Source organism: Drosophila montana, unplaced genomic scaffold (genome assembly GCF_035044405.1).
Source record: "Drosophila montana isolate Dmon_TW-CO22-7 unplaced genomic scaffold, ASM3504440v1 contig_2496_1, whole genome shotgun sequence".
Classification (NCBI taxonomy): domain Eukaryota; kingdom Metazoa; phylum Arthropoda; class Insecta; order Diptera; family Drosophilidae; genus Drosophila; species Drosophila montana.
This window is the reverse complement of record NW_026997364.1, coordinates 662,719-681,567: the sequence shown is the minus strand read 5'-3', so window position 1 is coordinate 681,567 and position 18,849 is coordinate 662,719. Positions and strand designations below refer to the sequence as shown.

The window sequence follows — 18,849 nt, the reverse complement described above, 5'->3', positions numbered from 1 at the left end:
ATGCAATTCGCTGTTCAATTCTCTAATTAAAAAACTGTGTCATGAAATGCACATTGCATGCAGCGATTGCTCATTGTACATACTATATTTTACTTAAATACTTATATACTTTGCCTTCTGTACACTGCGCGTCCATTTACAGAAAGACAAAGTCATCAACTGTTTGACGGATGTGAACTTTGTCGCTATGTCATGACTTCAGCTGACCCGCGAATTTGTATGGCAGCTCTTCAAGAAACCCTCTAATGTTATAGAAAAGTCCATTAGGTAATACAAAGTGGTTTGTTTTGATATTAGCAGTATAACAGTTTTTAGTAAAAATAGTGTTGAATTTAGTTGAAAAGGGAATACATGTTATCTATATCCCTATGTGTATTCTATTCCCGTATCTATACCCGTATACTCGTATATATATCATATATATATTTTTGGATATGCCAATATCGAACATGGATGTAAATGCATACATTGTATATTCATTATGTCTTTTTCTGTCTATCAATTAGTTTATCCCTCTCTTTCTCTCTATTTCCTTCTTCCTTTCTAGTATCTGTCTATTTGTAAATCTGTTTTTATCTCTCTTTCTCTATATTTTCCGCCCCTGTATTTTACCCCTTTTCAGTGTATCTTTAACCCTCCGTTTCCTACTTTATCTATCCCTCTCTCTAATATTATCTCTTTTTTCTCCCCGCCTCTTTTTCTTTTGTTTTTCTTACTTTTTTTCTCTGCTCCCTTTATTTTTTCTTTCTTTTACTTTATTTATTTTACTTTCTTTCTCTCACACTTTCTCTCTTCCTCAATTTCTCTCATTCTCTCTCTCTCTCTCTCTCTCCCTCTCTCTCACTCTCTTTCTATCTCTGTCTCTCTGTCTCTCTCTATCTATCTCTTCTGTCTTTCTCTCTTCTGTCTTTCTCTCTATCTCTCTCCCTCCCTCTTTCTCTCTTTCATTCTTTATTTCACTTTCTCTCTCTCTCTTGCTTTCTCCTACACACTCCATTCGTTAACGTTTTCATGGTATGTGCCTAAACTCAGGACAAAGCGGAACTATTAAAACATAGAAGCTCAATGCCAAAAATTAGAGTTGTATCAAATATAAGAATATGGAATAACTGTTTCATATATTAGATCTTGTGAGATCTTGTTAGACAGAGCTCCATATAAAGATAGATAGCATTGTGCGATGCGTGGTTAACAGCACTGATAGGGTATATCGAGGTCTTTGTATTCGCGGCATTCGTTTCATATTAATTATTTATGCAGTTTACGCGATGAAAACATTAAAAATGCAATGCAATCCATTTGAGGTGCGGAGGGCGCAGATGCAAAGGTGTGGTCCAAAGCGGGCGGGAGGGAGCGCAGTCGCGGGGGCGTTCGGGTTCTGTGGTGCAACTCCCACGACATTGGCTTCGGTGTAGAGAATAGCGCAATGAATGCATCAGAAGGTGCCACAACAACAACAACAACAACAACAACAACAAAAACAATTGTTTATGATGAACTCATGGAATAATTATCCTATGAATGAGCAGTTTGCATGATCATTGCCAAAGCTTCCGCTTTTGTTTTTGCGCTCAAGTGAATTTCGCCCGTTGTTGTTGTTGTTGCTGCTGCTGGTTGCTTCTTTGCAATTACGCCATGAAAATGTTGCATTTAAAAGCAATTTTCTTATGTCATAGCCAAACCAAGTTGAGGGTTTTAAGCTAGTCAGAATATTCCGACTAATTCACTCAGGCTGTCAGAATGAATTAGATGAAATACACTGCTTGAAAGTGGCTCTACTAAGAGACACCCTGTATTATAATGATATTAATATAATATTATAATAATATAACATTTTAATCTGCAGGCTTACAGAAGTAATAATAACAATATCAAACACATACATAGATACAAAGCTTCTAGCGGCCTATTCGTAATCTTTCGAAATATTTCCTTAATAACTGCGAATCTTTTGTAATTTTCAAAATGTAAAGAATATATGCCCAAAATTGAGTATGGCTAATTTCAAGACTCCATATCTAAAACGGATTCTAAAAAAAGAAATAGAAAACTTCATCTATATATGGTATATTGGTTAATAAGAGTTCTCGTACAATGGGTTATACTAACAACAAAAAGCTGGATTAATGCGTTTTCTAAGACGATGCATATTTGTTTATGCTTAAAGGGTACAAATGTGGCTCTTGAGGCCAATTGACGATACGCTTTACGCCCAGTTTTGAGCAACAGGGTATTTAAAGGTTTTGGATAGTTGATATACATATGTATAATATATATATTTAAATGTAGGTGTGTATGTGTAGAAGAGATGGTTGGGGCTACAGCTGCAGCTACTGCTTTTCTCAGGGTCTCTCGACAGTGTGTTTGGGCTTTTATGAATTCCGCTCAGCTGTTTTGTTGTTTCCAGAATTTGGAATTTGAAAATGCCGGCTCAGACAGCAGATAGAAAACTGAAGAATGGCGTGGCGGGACTCGGGAGAGTTCAGAGTCGGGAGCTGCTCTAAGTGATGCGCATATAAATGTCGAGCACTTCACTTGGCCCTCAGCCAGTTAGCCAGAGTTAGTCCCGGCCTGCATTCTTGGCCAATAAAACTATGCAAAATTATGTGTAGCATTCCAAGTTGTGTGTGTGTGTGTGTGTGTGTGTGTGAGTGTGAGTGTGTCTACTCCCATGATATTATATAGTATGTTGCAATCCGTGAACCAACAAATACGGATTTGGTTTTGGTTTTGGTTTTAGTTTTGGCTGCATTTTGAGGCACGCTGCATGAAAATGATGGAATGCCCTTCTCTTCCTCTCGTGTATATATTTATGCAATTATTATACTTGCATGCAAAATATTCAATAATGTTGGCATCGCCAAGCAGCTGACAAAAGCACAACTAATCATAAATGCTACGAACACGGCTGGATGCCACCAAATGCGGCCTGCAACTGCAACAGGCACATCGTGCGGCCGCCGAACGCTGCAACAAGCTGCAGAAGTGCCGTCAAGCATAACTTACAGATCCTTACTACAAATGGTTTTTCAATTTGTGAAGCGGCTTTTGGCTTAAAGAAAAGTTTCTTAGCCAGGGGCAGGTGTATCATAAACATTCGAGCTAGAAAGAAAAAAAGATTCAGTTAGTTCATAAATTCGGCAGTGAAATTAAATGCATTTTTCGCATTATTTACCCAAAGAAATTAACCGGCTTTGCCCGGTTCAAATGAGTAGTGTTGCAACTGCAAATGTTAGCGAAATTGCTTGTGTAATTCGCAGAAAAAAACCACTGCCGTCTTCTTAGGAACTTGAATTGTGAACTTCAGGCTCAGTGTGTGGCCGCTTAGCTCATGGCGATAATAAAATATTAGAATATTTATTAATAATTTATTTATTTATAAGTTTATCTAGTATTCAAGATATTTACAAAATGGAGTACTTCAGGCTTTGCCTTACTTGCTCCGAGCCACTAAAACTTAGGTTTAAAGGATTTATATTTATATTATTAAAAGAATATTGAATTAAAATTGTGGAGGCTGGGGCTGGCGATAGCTATAAAATTAAAGGTATATATAAATATATATATATATATATATATATAAAGAAGCTACATGTCAAATTTTGTGACTCTAGCTCTTAAAATCTGCGAGATTTGCTCTTAAAACAAGATTTCTATATCGATTTATTTATCGATTGCTTGTAAACGGGACAAGTTATCGATTATCGAAAACAAATTTGTGCTGCGCTAGCTCTTATACGATCTGAGATCGACCCACGGACAGGCGGACGGACAGATGGACAGACGCACAGACAGACGGACATGGCTGGGTCGAATCGGATATTGAAGATGATCAAGAATGTAGCTAATGGGTTTGCACAAATACATTATACTCTTCTAACACATTTCAAATGGGTTCAGGGTATAAAAAAGTCTCATTACAATTAAAATGGATACAAAAATTCTGGCGTCTATCTCGAGCGATTCGCTTGGGATCAGACCAGGATCTCGTTCCGTACCTGTTTGCGACTAAGCTCCCTTTTATCGATTTAAGATGTTTTACCAAATCGATAGGACTGCCACGGAACTATTGGCAACCTCAGTTATGGGGCCTATAAAAATACTTTTATCCCCATTTATCTAAACTCTCATTTGCCGTAAGACTTGGCGGCTTTGTTGCAGCTCTGTCGACTTGTTTGAGTTTTTGAATCATGCCAAAGGCTTTTAATTGCTTTCACGCATTGGGCTGAGCTGTCTTTTTTTTATTTTCTGGAAATTTCGACTTTAATGAATCAGTGGACAGTTCTCAAATTGCGCCCCATTTGCCTCCTTGTTGTTGTTGTTGATGCTTATAAAAAACGAGCTTAATGCAGTCGCGCGTTGCAACTGAAATCTGGACAAATCTCGAATCTGAAACCAACATTTATATTTGGGGCCTCAGTGCGAGTGAGAGAGAAAGAGCGTAGCAACTCTCACAGACAGAGAGAGAGGGGGAGAGAGAGGGAGCGAGAGAAAGGGCACCTTTTGGCTGCAGACCGTTGTTAAGAATCGCATAAATTTCATAAAGCTGTACGTTGCGAACAAAGAAAAACGTTTGTCATATGATTAATGAACAGTCAAAGCAGCCCCTCCCCCCCGCGCCCTCAACACACAGCCTGCCGCCCCCGCCGCCATCCCCAAAGACAGTGGATGAGACGCTGTGGCCAGTCCCGCTGTGTTTTATGCGATTCGATTCTGGAGCCTTAATTTTTATTTATTTTAAATTAATTTTTGTACCCTGAACGCATTAAAAATGGGTAAAACGGGTATAATGAATTTGTGCAAATGTATGTAACAGGCAGAAGGAAGCATCTCCGACCCCAAAAAGTATATATGTATATTCTTGATCAGCATCAATAGCCGAGTCGATCTAGCCATGTCCGTCTGTCTGTCTGTCCGTCTGTCCGTCCGTCCGTCCGTCCGTCCGTCCGTCTGTCCGTATGTATGAACGCAAGGATCTCAGAACCTATAAGAGCTAGAGACTTGAAATTTTAGCTGTATGTCCTCTTGGTCCATGCGCAGATCGAGTTTGTTTCCGATATTCGATAACATGCCCCGTTTCCAAGTAATCGATACAAATCGATAGCGAAATCCTGTTTTTTTTTTTTTTAGCAATTACGGTAAATAATATGAGCTAGAGTCACCAAACTTGAAATGTAACTTCTAGAATAGTATATACATATATATATAGCAAGTATTTTTCATTTTATACCTATCGCCTGTCGGAAGAAGAGGGCTCAGGGTATCCCCTAGTCGGGAGCTCCCGACTAGAACCTCTTACGTGTTTCTTTTTATTTACTTTTATTTATTCTTTCTTTTTAATTTGAGTCATTTTGTCACAGCTAAATGTGTTGCGGCTCGTCCTGGTCGCAACCGCAAGTGTGACAGGGATAGCGCCCACTCGCACTGTCAACCGCAGGGCGTGGCTGGCCGACCTCAGACCTGTGTCGCCCCAAAAATGTTATCGCCGGCTTCGCTTCAATTGTGCGAAATTAATTTGCGGTCACTGTATGGGCAACGGGTAGAAATTGGTTCAGGTATTGTTGATGGGCATTGGATGTTCGTATTCCTAAACCACAATTGCAAACGTCATCGGCGAATGTCGAACGTCGAATGTCGAACGTCGATTGTCGACTGTCGAATGTCGATTGTCGATCGACGAGCATTTTGGGCGTTGTCGCAAATTTGTTGAAATTGTTGTCGAAAGTCGTCGGTTCAATGAATTTCTTTGAGCAGTTTTTGTTGCCCGACCTTGAACATGATTTCGTTTGTTGCCTTTCGTCTTGTTATTGTCGTTGTTGTTGTCGTCGTTGTTGTTGTTGTTGTTGTTGTTGCCGTTTGGTTGCCACTTTGCCAGCAGCTGTTATAAAAATTACGATTATTTCATTTGAGCAGCGCTTGAGTGCATCAGCTCATCATTTCAGCTCAGTTGCAAATACCCTAACTAAAACGGGCTTTCCGCCTATTGTAACAAGTCAGAATGAACTTTCTTTTGCGATCTAAGCAGAGCAAATGCTTGAGTCTAGACTACGTTGGAGATCCTCTAACGCGCGCGCTGGTATTTTCTTCCATTCTTCTTTGTCTGTCATTCGTAAGCGTTTTACAGGCAGCACTGAATGTTCGCTTACAACTTTTATTTGTATACCATTGAAAATGGGTAACTGGGTAAAGTAAATGTTTTTGTGAAAATGTAAATGTAACAGGCAGAAGGAAGCATCCCCGACCCCGTAATGTGTATATACTCTTGATCAATTTCAAAACCCGAGTCGATTTAGCTATGTCCGTCCGTCCGTCCGTGTGTCGATCTCAGATCCTATTAGAGCTAGAAATTTGATATTTTGAACGTAGGTCCTCCTACTGGCAGTAGGAGGAGTACGAGTTTGTTTCCGATATTCGATACCCTGCGCCGTTTTGAGAGCAAACCTCTTCGGTTTTACGAGCTTGAGGCACCAAACTTGTCATGTAGCTTCTAAAATAGTATATACAGGTCAAGTAGCTTTCATTTTATAGCTATCGTGCATTTGGTGTTGTTGGAAGAAGGTATAGGGCATCACCTAGTCGGGCACTCCCGACTAGGGCACTCTTACTCGCTTTCAATGTATTTATTTAATATTGTTTCATGTTTATTTATTCAATTGTTTTATTAATATTTTTTAATAATGAATGCACACGTTGAGCTCTTAATGTTTTCTTATTAATTTACTTAATGCACTTTATTTCTAATTTAATTTTTTTTTTATCTTTTTTTAAATTTATTATTTTTCCTAAAAAATTCTTTATTTTATTAATTTTATTTTGTTAAATAGAGTTTTCTTTTAGTTTATATTATTTATTTCATCTGAATTTCTTTATGAATTATGGTTTATTATATGTTTTTTGTATAGATATTTATTTGTTTGGACTTCTTTTAAGAAAAATCTAGGCTTGGCATTTTTAAATTCTTTATGTAAGACTTATGTAAATTAAATCTTTCAATTGAGCTTCTGATATCAGCATATGAATTGAGTGAGAGCATTCGGGAGTCACCTGCCGCATTGGCTTGCCGCAGTTGAATGTCTTCAAATTTTTGGAGCCCTCCGAAAAATGCAACTGCTGCACAAAAATTGTAACAATCAGCGCAGCAAACCAAAGGAAAAAAATACTTGAAAATGACGGGTGAAAATAAAAAAAAAAAATGTAAAATTGGCTAAATGCCGGGCTAAATGAAATGTGCAACAGAATTCACAATTTTGCGGGCCGCACAGCTGCCGCCAGGTTGCACCTTGCAATCGAAGTCCGTGCACTGGGTACGGATTCGGGCCTGGCTTTGGCTTTGGGCTTGGGTTTGGGTTTGGGTTTTTTATGTATATTTTTTTTGTTTGCGTACAGAACGCCCCACAAACAATCACTTACAAGCTGCTAAATTGCATAATCATCCAGTGCAATCAGTTGGCGTTGGCTTTGGCTTTGGCTTTGACTTTGGCTCTTGCCTTTGCCTTCTGCTGTTTGGTAATTGTTGCCATTATTTGCTCAAAGAATGACACACACGCACGCACACACACTTGGAGTGTGCCGGCAGCTGCACAGATAAGAAATCATAAGGCACATGCAATGCAGCTTTGGTCTCTCGACTCTTGACTCTTTGCCTGGCCCATGCCCAGCACTGCCTCATCGACAGCTTCAGCCACATGCGCTCCCCTTCGGCCTCCTGTTTGTCAGCCTCTCAGCCCAGTCTTGGTCTTCTTCTCAGCCTCTCGGCTTCATTTATAGCTTTAAGCTTAGTCTCATCGTCGGCTTTCTTATCCTCGCGCTTATCATCTTCGGGTTTCTTTTTCATCTTAGCCTTATCCACCTTCTCTCTAAGCCACAGCCTCTGCCTCTGCCCGGCTGTGCCTGTGGCTCAAGATCTCAAGTCTTAGACTCAGCTTCATATGCAGCCTGCTCATTCTCTGATTTATTCGCAGCTTCATCCTTTGCTTCACCTGACCTTTCCTTCATCTTAACTACAGCGTTCTCCTTCCCCCCGCTCTGCCCCTTTTTTTTCTGTCATTTTCCCCCAAGCTCCTTCTCATCCGTAACTTCAACTGCAGCCTCTTTCCTCCCCTTTTGCCTTCTTTCCCTGCCCTCAACTTCACTTTTCCCCATCCCTTATCTTCATTCTCTGCCCCCCGAACTTTGCCCTCGCTGCCTCACTTGAGCGCAATTTGCAAAGCAAACAAAAGCCAAATCGTTGACTGCGACGCGTCGCGTCGCGTCATGAAATGAAATGCAATCAAAATGCCTCGAACAGTTGCTGTTACCCACCTAACTCTGTACTGTGGCCCCTCTCCCCGCCCACCCCACTCAGTCATCTGGTTGCAATTTTTTTTTTTTGGTTTATTTTTTTTGTGGATTTTTGTGTTGTGTGTGTTTTTCGCGCGATGCTCTTTAATTTATTTGCACTGGCCAATGCCACACCCCATTAGTTGGTTTTGGTTATTTTTCGGCGAGGGGCAGGGCATGCAAGAGGTGAACGGGGGGGGGGGGGGGGGGGAGAGGCGACATGCAGCTGACAAGAGGTGGGCGCACATTAAGTGCATCTGTGTGTTTTTCTTACTTTTGCGGCCGTCGGTGCCCCCAGCCACGATAAGCAGTTGGCTAACTTTGTCCGCGTGTCCCGCGTGCAGCGGGTTGAGCGCAGCGCGTAGCCTTTTATTAAATTAATGTGCGGCAGCCGTGCGCAAAGAATTTTGCTTTTAAATACCCTGTAAATGGTGGTTAAGAGTTGTAGCATAATGTTGTGCAGAGGCGTGTAACAGGTAGTTGCTGGTTACTTTGCATATATAAATATTTATTATTGATAAGTAAAAGCCGTAGTAACAGCCGGCTGTAGAAACTATTGCAATCAGAATTTGTGCGAGCTTCACGCATTCAGGACTTGTGTTGGGATAACTGTGGGATGGAATATGAGAAAGAAAACATTCAACATTTGTCAGAGTACGGATCCGGTAATTGGAAATAAATCGTGTAGAGGGAACTGGAGGATCGGGCTTGGACTCTCGCTAAGCTGGATAGGACATCCCAATTCTGCCCACTTTGAATTTCAAGGGGACAGCGTAGCTAATTGAATCTTACCCATCGAACTTAATTAAACCTTATTTTGCCTTTTTTAACCTAACCTAACTTCGCTTTTTTTCGCACCCAACTTTGCCTATCCAATCTAGCCTTACTCCAATTTTTCTCGCCTCACCTAACTTATTTTAAAGTAGCTCAACTTATTTTAGTGTAACCTTACTTTTTTTGATGAAAGCTATCTTCTTTTATCCTTACTTATCTAACCTAATTTAACCTAATGTAACCTAATTGAACCTTACCCAACCTTACTTTATCATGCCTAACCTAACTGACCTAATTGATCCTAATCAAACCTTATCGAATCTAACCGAACCTAACCGTACCTAATCTAGTCAAACCTAACCTCACTTATTTAAACTAACATACATAAATCAAACCTAATCTTACCTAATCAAACCCGAACCTAACTTTACTTCTTTTAAACTAACCAACCTTAACCAAAACTATCCTAACATAACTTAAATCTTACCTAATCTAATATAATCTAATCTAATCTTATCTTATCTAATCGAACTTAACCGCACTTAAGCTAACCCAATTAATAATCTAATCTAATGTATTTCGACTTTACCTAAGTTAATATCGAACCTAACCTAACTTAATCTCGAAACTAACCAAACTTTTCATAACCGCAACCTAAATAAACATAAGTTTAGGTTAATCTTATTTCACACTGATAAACTTGTACCAACATTAAAAATTTGTGTCTTTTATTCTTATTTGAACTATGCGAATACAATGGGAATATTCTATATGTATTAGTGTGCCAATGGAAATGCATCTATTATTTTTATAAATATTTTCCCAAGTGCAGGGTATCTGTCAGTCAAGCATTTTTAACTTCAAATAATTCTTACATGATCTCTGCTTCTTATTTTCTTTTTTTGTTTACTGTGTGGCCAAATGGCATGAAAGCGAATTTGATTTGAAAATTGCATACACCCGGAACGCCATGGCGATTCTTGAGTCTTTCAGTCTTTCGGTCTTTCAGTCTTTCAGTCTTCCGTCTTGCAGTCTCGCAGTCTCTCAATCTCTCAGTCTCTCAGTCTTTCAGTCTTCGGAGCGTCTTCAGTGGAAGGCTGGGCCCGGCTGCCGCACACACTTTTGGCTTTTGCATCCATGTTGATTGACTGCCCAAGTGTGGCCAGCGGCGTTTGCGTTTGCCCGACGACAAACGACAGCTAACGGTGCGGTTTGGCTTCTATAGCGAGCGAGCGACCATTTAAAATGCATAAAACTCATTTCGTTGATTAATTGCCTTGTGTCGTCTCCTATGTTGTTGTTCTTGTTGTCTTGTTGTTGTTGTTGTTGTCTTGTTGTTATTGCTGCGGCTTTGATGCGGCTCAGCATTAGCAGCAGAAGCTGCATCAGCGGCAAACCAACAGCAGCTGCAGTTTCATTTTCTCCTATTTAATATCCTAGATACGTGTCGATAAATTGTATTGATTTTAACAACGTTTATTAATTCGGGCATATTAGCTATGCTATCTATTTAGTGCCAAGTAATATTTACTTTACTTGAGATTTGGCTTGTTTGCCATGCTGCTTGAGACTTGACTTGGTCACCTCCTTCTCCTTTAGACTTGTCTTGGTCACCTCCATGGTCACTTTTTTGGTCTGAATTCGTTGTAGCTTTAATTGGAATAAAATATATTCCTTTATTGTAAATTTAACTTGTGTCCTCACGAGCCTTGGCTTGTTCTCCTCCATGTTCACTTTCTTTGTTCTGAGGCTTTAAGTTCTTTTATCCTCCTTGTTGTAAAAATAACTTGAGTCTGCATAAGACTTGTCTTGGTCACCTCCATCTTCACTTTCTTTGTCTGAGTTCCCTGTGGCTTTAATTCGAATAAGAGATATTCCCTTAACTGTAAATGTAACTAAAGTCTTCGTAAGACTTGATTTGGTCTCCTCCATGTTCACTTGGCTTTAATGTCTTTTCTTCCATTTGTTGTTAATTTAAGTTTTAACTCACAATTTGCTCTCCATCTTCACTTAAGTGTGTCAGTCTTCATTCTATTCCAGCCTGTCCTCCATGTTCACTTTGTTTCACTTTACATTTCTCGTTGTTTTCTCTACATTTTATTCACACAATTTGCTCTCTTTACTCACTTTAAATTGCATACAATATAATTTGTATGTGCTCCATGCTCACTTTTACTTACTTTACTTATTGTATTTTATTTATTTAAATAATTTTTTTAAATTTTATTTAATTAGTTACCTCTTTGTTTTATTTGATTTGTTTATTTGATTTATTTATTTTATTATATTTTATCGATTTATTTGATTTGGTTTATTTTATTTTCTTTGAACTGTGCATAAATGGTCCACCATGTTGTTTAGGATTGCATTGCAGCTTCCATTTTTTTGGACACATAAATTGCGCCTTCATGTGTTCTCTTCATCTGGTCTCATTAAATTTTGAGCATTCTCGCACAACTTCACCTCCGGGGCTACTTTATTCACATGCAAATCCTTCAAAGTGTCCTCAATGGTCACATTTATACAAGAATAAGCTAGGAATTTGTAATCTTATAAGCTTAAACGAGTCGCCTTATTCAATTGTTGTGCATATTTGCCATACATAACCTCCATGGCCACTTCATTTACACCAAAACTGCGTTCAATCGGACGTCCATGGTCACTTGTAAGCAAAAATATGCCTGAAATACGGTTATTCTTTTGCAACATTATATTCAATATAATTTTTTATTTATTGCACATCTCCATTTTCACTTTATGTACTGCTAAACACCTCCATGGTCACTTTTCTTCATAGATACGAGCAAAGAACACTTTTGAACTTAATTTAAGCCACAAACTCTCAGTTAGAACACACTTTCGACTCTGTGTCAGGGTATACACAATTCCATTTCGGCATTTTCTCCTTTTTTGTTTTTTTTTTTTCGAGGCTAATTTAAATTGCTGCTGCCTGCAGCTGGCTGCTGGCTGTCGTCTTACGGTACTTTTAGTCTAGGGTGTTGTGTGCTTGTGGCTTAAATGTAATGCAAATTAATTTAATTGAAATTTAATGTAAATATTTATGCATACTTCCAGTTGCTTCAACTTGATGCTACGCGAGTTAAAAGACAAAATCAAGAAAATAGAGAAAAATTGACTTTAATTTTCGGTAGCCAACTCGTGAGCGCCCCTCCCCCCCTCCGCCCTCCCCACACAGCCAAGACAGATGCGCTTTTAAATGCTGCCACTTTAAATATTCGATAACAGCAGCAAATAAAAGAAAAATAAAAAAACGAAACGAAACAAAAACTAAATAATAGCAATTTATAAACAAATAAAACAAAACTACAAATGTTCGGCGCTTTGTTTCTAACGGCTTTTAGTTAGTTGAGCTTTGTTTTTAGTTTGTTGCTGTTGTTGTTGTTGTTTTTGTTGTTGTTGTTGTTGTAAACTTAATTCATTTTCATTCGAGTCGAGCGTGTAGCGAGACACATTAAGATATCGTACAGACTCTGATTGCCCCATCCCCCGACTCTTGCTCTGCTCTATGCCACATGCCGCATGCCGCCTGCCGCCTGCCACATGCATTATTAATGATGACTCAGACACCTGCACTCAAGAGCTGCGGCTCCATTTGTATTGCTGTCACCTATTGACGGCTTGACGTAGGGCTTTGGTGTTACTATTTTTTATGTTTCAACAGTTTTATTAACATATTTACTTATTATACCATGAACCCATTGAAAATAGCTAAAAGGGTATAATGTCTTTGTGCAAATGTATGTAACAGGCAGAACGAAGCATATCCGACCCCACAAAGGATAGTCCTAATCAGTGTCAATAGCTGAATCGATCTAGCCTAGTTTGTTTCCGATAATCGTTGACTTGCCCCCTTTTCTATCAATCGATACAAATCGAAATCATATGAGTAGTAAAATTCAGAGAAAGTAACTTTTATTTAATAGGTAGAAGTATTGGCTTGAAAAATAACAAATTTTTTTATTCAATAACTTAACTTTTTACTGATTGTTCCTGAGGCATCTAAATGATATGTAGAACCTATCTGGAGGACTTTCACAAATATACTATCAGGAATAACATAAAAAGTATGTAAAATGTTTCTCGACAAAACCTTTTTAGCGTAGACTCATTTGTCTAGCGACAGCGCAAGTCAGCTAAATATATAGAAATTATGTATTTCATACATTTTCCACCTCATAAGCAAAGTACATTGTATATGTCTATGTATATATAAACTAACGGGTTCTGTTCTAAATATTGTAGATATTAAATTTTCACCCAGTACTCGCCATCTCTGAAAACATTTTTAAATCCGGCTTTAAATAGTATCTGATGTTGCATAGTTACTTGTTTTTCTTCTTTAAATTTCGAACTCTTGTCAGGATTTCTTGTCAACTAGCTTCACTCTAATCCCAACCCTAAATTGATTAAAGCTAGTCCTATTTTTTATATTAATCCCCTCTCTTTTCCTGGGGCATTTCTTTAAGTATTATAACATTTCTTATAAATATATGCAGGCATAGTTTTTCGTCTTCCAATAGCTTAGCTAAATGAACCCAAATATAGAATTCTTATACAATTGTCTAAATATATAAAGCTGTATTAGCCAACTATTTACACTTTTCGCTTTGGTCTGATATAACACACGCATACACACACACACGCACGCACACACACACATATACATCATTAAGTTTTGTTGTACATAACCTAACTTCCGCACGCCCTTACGGCTCGACCGCTTCTTTCCGTTTTCCTTTTGTCCATCTTTTGTGCTAACAGCTTCATTTACCAAACAAATGACTTAAGACACAAACTAGCTGCAATTGACCCCCAAAGCAGCACTTAACGGTAACTCGCTGTCAGTGTCTGTCTCAGAGTGTGTGTGACCTTCAGCAAACAAAATTCACTTATTTTTAAAGCAGCAACAACTATTTTCACACACAAAACACACACACACACACGCACGCACGCACAACTCGAACTCTGAAGTGCTGCCAAGTGCGCTTGTCCATTTACATAATTGTCACACGGACTGTTTGCTCTGGCCGCTTGATGTCTGTGCCATTAGCTAACTGCAGCCACTGTTGTTGCCACAACAACAACAATTCAATTTGCTTTGCCTGTTGTTGTTGTTGCTGCTCTTCAAAATGTAATTAACCTCAAGCTGGAGCGTTTTTTGTTTCGACCTTTTTTTGCGTCATTTTAAGAACTGCGACGACGACTTCGAGTAATTAAGCAAAGCTAAAAGTTCATGTTAATTGTCCAGCACGACAAAGCTTCAACAGGTACACACACACACACACACACACACACACACACACACACGCACACGCACAACAATTATGCCCCGCAAAGGTCAAAGACTAAAAGAATTGTCAAGCGTGGACAGGCCAGGGCTGATATGGGTACGGGGCAAGGCGAGCAGGCACTGCGCATAGAGTGCTCTTTGAGTGCTCCCCGGAGGGGTCTTTACAGGTTGGTTGGGGAGGGGAGGAGCGGGGCTAGGCGGTACAATCTGAAGTTGAGTCATTGAAGCGGCCGCTTTTGTTGGGTTCTGTCGCACGGCGGAAGCAACGAACGACAACTTTTTTTCGTTGCCTTTTTTTTTTTTTTTTGTTTTTTTTTTGGTGTGTGCTTGGCTTTTGCTTTCCCACTCTCTCGCTGTCTCTCTTCAGCGCACATTTGTTTTTTATTATTATTTTAGCAAAATGCCGTTAGTTTTGTGCGAACACACGGTGTGAATGATACTTTAATTACATGAGCGCAACAACAACAACAACAAAAAACAGAGAAACAACAAAAATAAAAGAACTTGAATTATAATGAAAATTAAACATGCAAAGATTTTGGCTAAAACGAGGCACAATGGTAACGAGAGAGGGAGAGTGAGAGGAGAGGGAGAGAGAGGGAGAGTGAGAGAGAGAGAGAGAGAGGGGGAGAGTTAAGTAGTAAGATCCTGAACGATAAGTTGCGGCTTTTACAATCTGACAGATTCTTCTCAAGAAAACACAGCAAAACACAAATCAAATCAGAGATCAAAGCATAAGAAACAGCAGCAACAATATTAAAGCTGAGCAACTGATAGTACAGACAGTTCTATAAGATCTCAAGAGATCTTAAAGACTCAGTCTTGGCATAGGAAGTGAAAAGTGCTCTCAAAGCCGCAAGATCCATTAATTAAGCCGATATATCATGTGCACAATTTAATTGAGGAATATAATTAAAGAGATAAATGTTCGAAAATCTTCAGAACAAAATTATTGAGAAAAAATTAACACATCATTTTGAGCATTGTGAAAAAGTATATTTTTAATAAAAATATATAAATTAAAATAAAATGAAGTAATAAATTTAAATGAAAATCAACTTTAAAAATAATCGAAAAGCACGTAAAAAAATGTATTAAAAAAATAATAGTTATTTCTTAATACAAATCATCTTTAAAAACAACTTCTGAAATGAACGATCCGGTTAACACAAGAAAAAATGCTCATATATATATCAATATACAGTGTGGCAACATTTATGCTGAAGCAAATGGTTAAGGGCGTCATTTTGTAAAGTTTTGAGCTTTGTATACATTTTTACACTCTGGCAATTCTTTAATAATCTGGCAGCTTTCAAATGTGAGTCTAAGTAGTTTGTTTTATCACGTTTTATTTAGTTGTTGACAGTCTGGCAACCATAAGCTTTAATTAACTTTTTCCTAGCGAATGCATGTTTGAAATCAACAAAACATCTTAGGGTTAACAATCTATTCAAATAAACTTTTGAATATTGAATGAATATGAATAAATATGTTGACAATCTGGCAACATTCGAGGTGCATGAGCTTTAAACTAAAGGTTCTCTTAACTTATTAGAAAACTATCTGGCATCGCTTATGGGCAAACTTAACAGTGAAAAGTTCGAAATTCTTCGCAAGCATATGCCTGCCCATAATTTATTGCATTGTAACAGTCTGGCAAGGCTGAAATGCATAGCTGCAAAAAGTCGAACAGTTTACTAGAGATTTTAGAATGTCTTAATATTCGATTTTTATAAATAACTTCAAATCTTAAGTCTGGCAGCCTCCAATAAATACGCTTGTCCATTGGCGACTGTATGCATTGCAGGAGCTTGGCTCATAGAGTTGAATCAATTGTTTGTATATTGTGATGCAGTTGCGGTCGTCTTTCGCCATCGTAGAACTTGAGTCCGGCAAAGTGCTCGATGTCGCGGATATTGGACATGAATGCGCTCAGCTCCAGATTGTTTTCGACCTCGGCATTGGGCACAACATAGCCCTCCATATAGGGCAGATCGTCTTGTTCCTTGCACTCGGCAATGATCACCTTGAAGAAATGCGTGGGCACCGCCACCGTGTTCATGCCAATTACCTGATGTCGAATCGCCCAGTTACGGAATGTGATGCGCTGCGGCATGAACAGCGGTCCCGTGTAAACGTACACCGAACCGCATTTGATTGCCAACTCCCGGACGTAGGCTTCGAGGCGTGTCCATACCCTTGATTTGAGGCCACGACTGACGGGCGCTATGTTTGGCATTATGAATGTTTCGCAATACTTGAGCGGATCGCAGCGATAGTTGTGCGGAGACGCCATATGACCGCCAACCCAATCCGTGTTACGGTAATCCCGTTGACTTGCACGGAATATGATCGGAATGCTTGAGTCCACCAAATACTCTGCGGGCTTCTGCACAATTGTTGATTCCGTGCCGGTCAAACAATCGCTTTCCAAATGCTCGCACACCCAATGTGCGATCCGATTGCGTCTATCATAGGATAGTACAAAATTTCGATAGACATGTATATCGTCCAGGCCGGGAAAGCCGTACTTCATCAGCGTTGCCACATGGGCGGGCTCCGGCTCCGGCAGCGGGTCAACGCCCAATGAGAACGTGAAGAACATGGTCTAAAATGAGAGGTTTTTCGGGTCTTATTGCATATATCACAGAAACGGGCTGGGAATTGTTTGTAATTCTATATTTAACAATTAATCTACGTGTTTTGCTACAGAATGTACCAACTGGATTCGGTTTCTATATTAAGTTGATGCCCTATTTGATTTATATACTTATTATCCGAGTCCATAATTATGAGTTTTGCTTTGAAAAACTTAACCCTCAAAACTTTTTGTTAAATTTTGTTTGCATGCGACTAACTACTATGTATTTCACAGAGCTGGTCTTTAAACAATCCGATTTAAATGATGTTCATGCAAAAACTTTTAGTTCCTAGACCCTGAACCCATTGACAATGCCAAAAAAATGGTTTAAGCAGGCTTCTCAGACTCCCATTTTTGGCTTAGCATCAACGGGCACGTTGATCTAGCTTGGGGGCTCAGTTTTGAGAGCGGAGCAAACGGTTTTAAATTTTGAAGACTGGCTTCACTATACCACGAAATACTCAAGTCCCGATTGCATAAAATCGATGTGTTATCGTTATCGTAATTCAGTTTCTTGAGCATATCTCGAAGCTAGAGCTTAGAGGCTATAGACTAGAGGCTAGAGGCTTTTCTTTATCCTTACAAATATTGCCTCCATGGTGATTTGATCTTATCAACTAACCACAAATATATCTTTAATATATATTATATGCCTGCAAGGTTGTAAATCTTTTAAAAACGTAGGCTTTAGAAGTTGCTGAGCTTCCAAGTCCTGTTAAAAACTTACCACAGTGTGCATGTTTGATTGAAACCATTTCACATAGTTGGCAAAAACGGAATCCGTGTCCTCCAGTTCAGGTGGCGGACTCGTGTGATCACCGCCCGAATTGTCGTTATCCTCACTACGCAGATCGCGCCCATGTTCGCCGGAATCGTTGTAAAAAGATTGACGCGGTTGCACCACCAGCCTCAACTATATGTATATATGTATATGAATATCTCGATTTGATTAGCTTGAGAAATGTGCGACTTACCGCCTCGTAGATCTGCTGGCGACGTTGAAAGATATATGGATCGCTGGCCATAGTCGTTTGTAGGTTCCGATACGATGCATCCTGTTGAATTAGTGCGCCCACAACAAAGCCCAATAGACCCGTGAGTACGGCCACTGATAAGGGCAGTGTTAAGGGCACCATTACCATCTATCGCTACAATATCTACATATAGGATGTAGAAATATTACAAATACTGTCGATTGGCTCAGTGTCACACGCTGCTGGAAGGCTTCTGACGCTAAAATTTTGAACTACTCTCTGAAACGGTCCGGTCGAGCGCCCCCAGCAATTACGTAGTTTTCATCAATTTCGACATATTTGTTCGCCTAACTGAAGGCTAAATCAAATGTTTGATATATAAATAAAAATACTGCCAAATAAGTATATCATCTGTGTTCCTATGGAACTCGATAACTGCAATAGCTACAATTGGCAAATTTCGTTGTTCAGTTCTGTCAAAACGTCATAAATTTAAATATTATTTCAAGTTTAAAGCAAACACTTTCATTGGCTCAACAACTCTTAAGAATTGATTGCAAAACGTCGGGAATTTTGTGAATAAAACGTTTTTTCTGGTCTAATATGAGATTATGCACTGACTCGAAAGACTTTACGTGCGCTTAACAACAAATCACCGCCCCTTTGGCCAAGTCAAAGGCATTGGCAGCGGAGCCTTCCCCATTGACCCTCACCCAAATTGGCAGAGCCACAGCCCTGGCACGCAAGCTCTAATAAAACATTAACTATCGCAGCCGACGATGAACTAACTAGCCATTTACTCATACTAATGCATATGTATATAGATGTAC

The 18,849-nt window shown here is 39.2% G+C and overlaps 1 protein-coding gene across 1 annotated transcript; it reads right to left on the bottom strand.

The window, feature by feature from the left end:
- Positions 1 to 16,010: 16,010 nt before the first annotated feature.
- Positions 16,011 to 18,377, bottom strand: Tengl4 (Testis EndoG-Like 4). The gene is made up of 3 exons (XM_064682800.1): positions 18,020 to 18,377; positions 17,773 to 17,958; positions 16,011 to 17,012 (listed from the first exon to the last, which is right to left on the bottom strand). Exons 1-3 carry the CDS (start codon positions 18,185 to 18,187, stop codon positions 16,221 to 16,223), a joined length of 1,146 nt encoding a protein of 381 aa, XP_064538870.1. The 5' UTR covers positions 18,188 to 18,377; the 3' UTR covers positions 16,011 to 16,220.
- Positions 18,378 to 18,849: the final 472 nt, after the last annotated feature.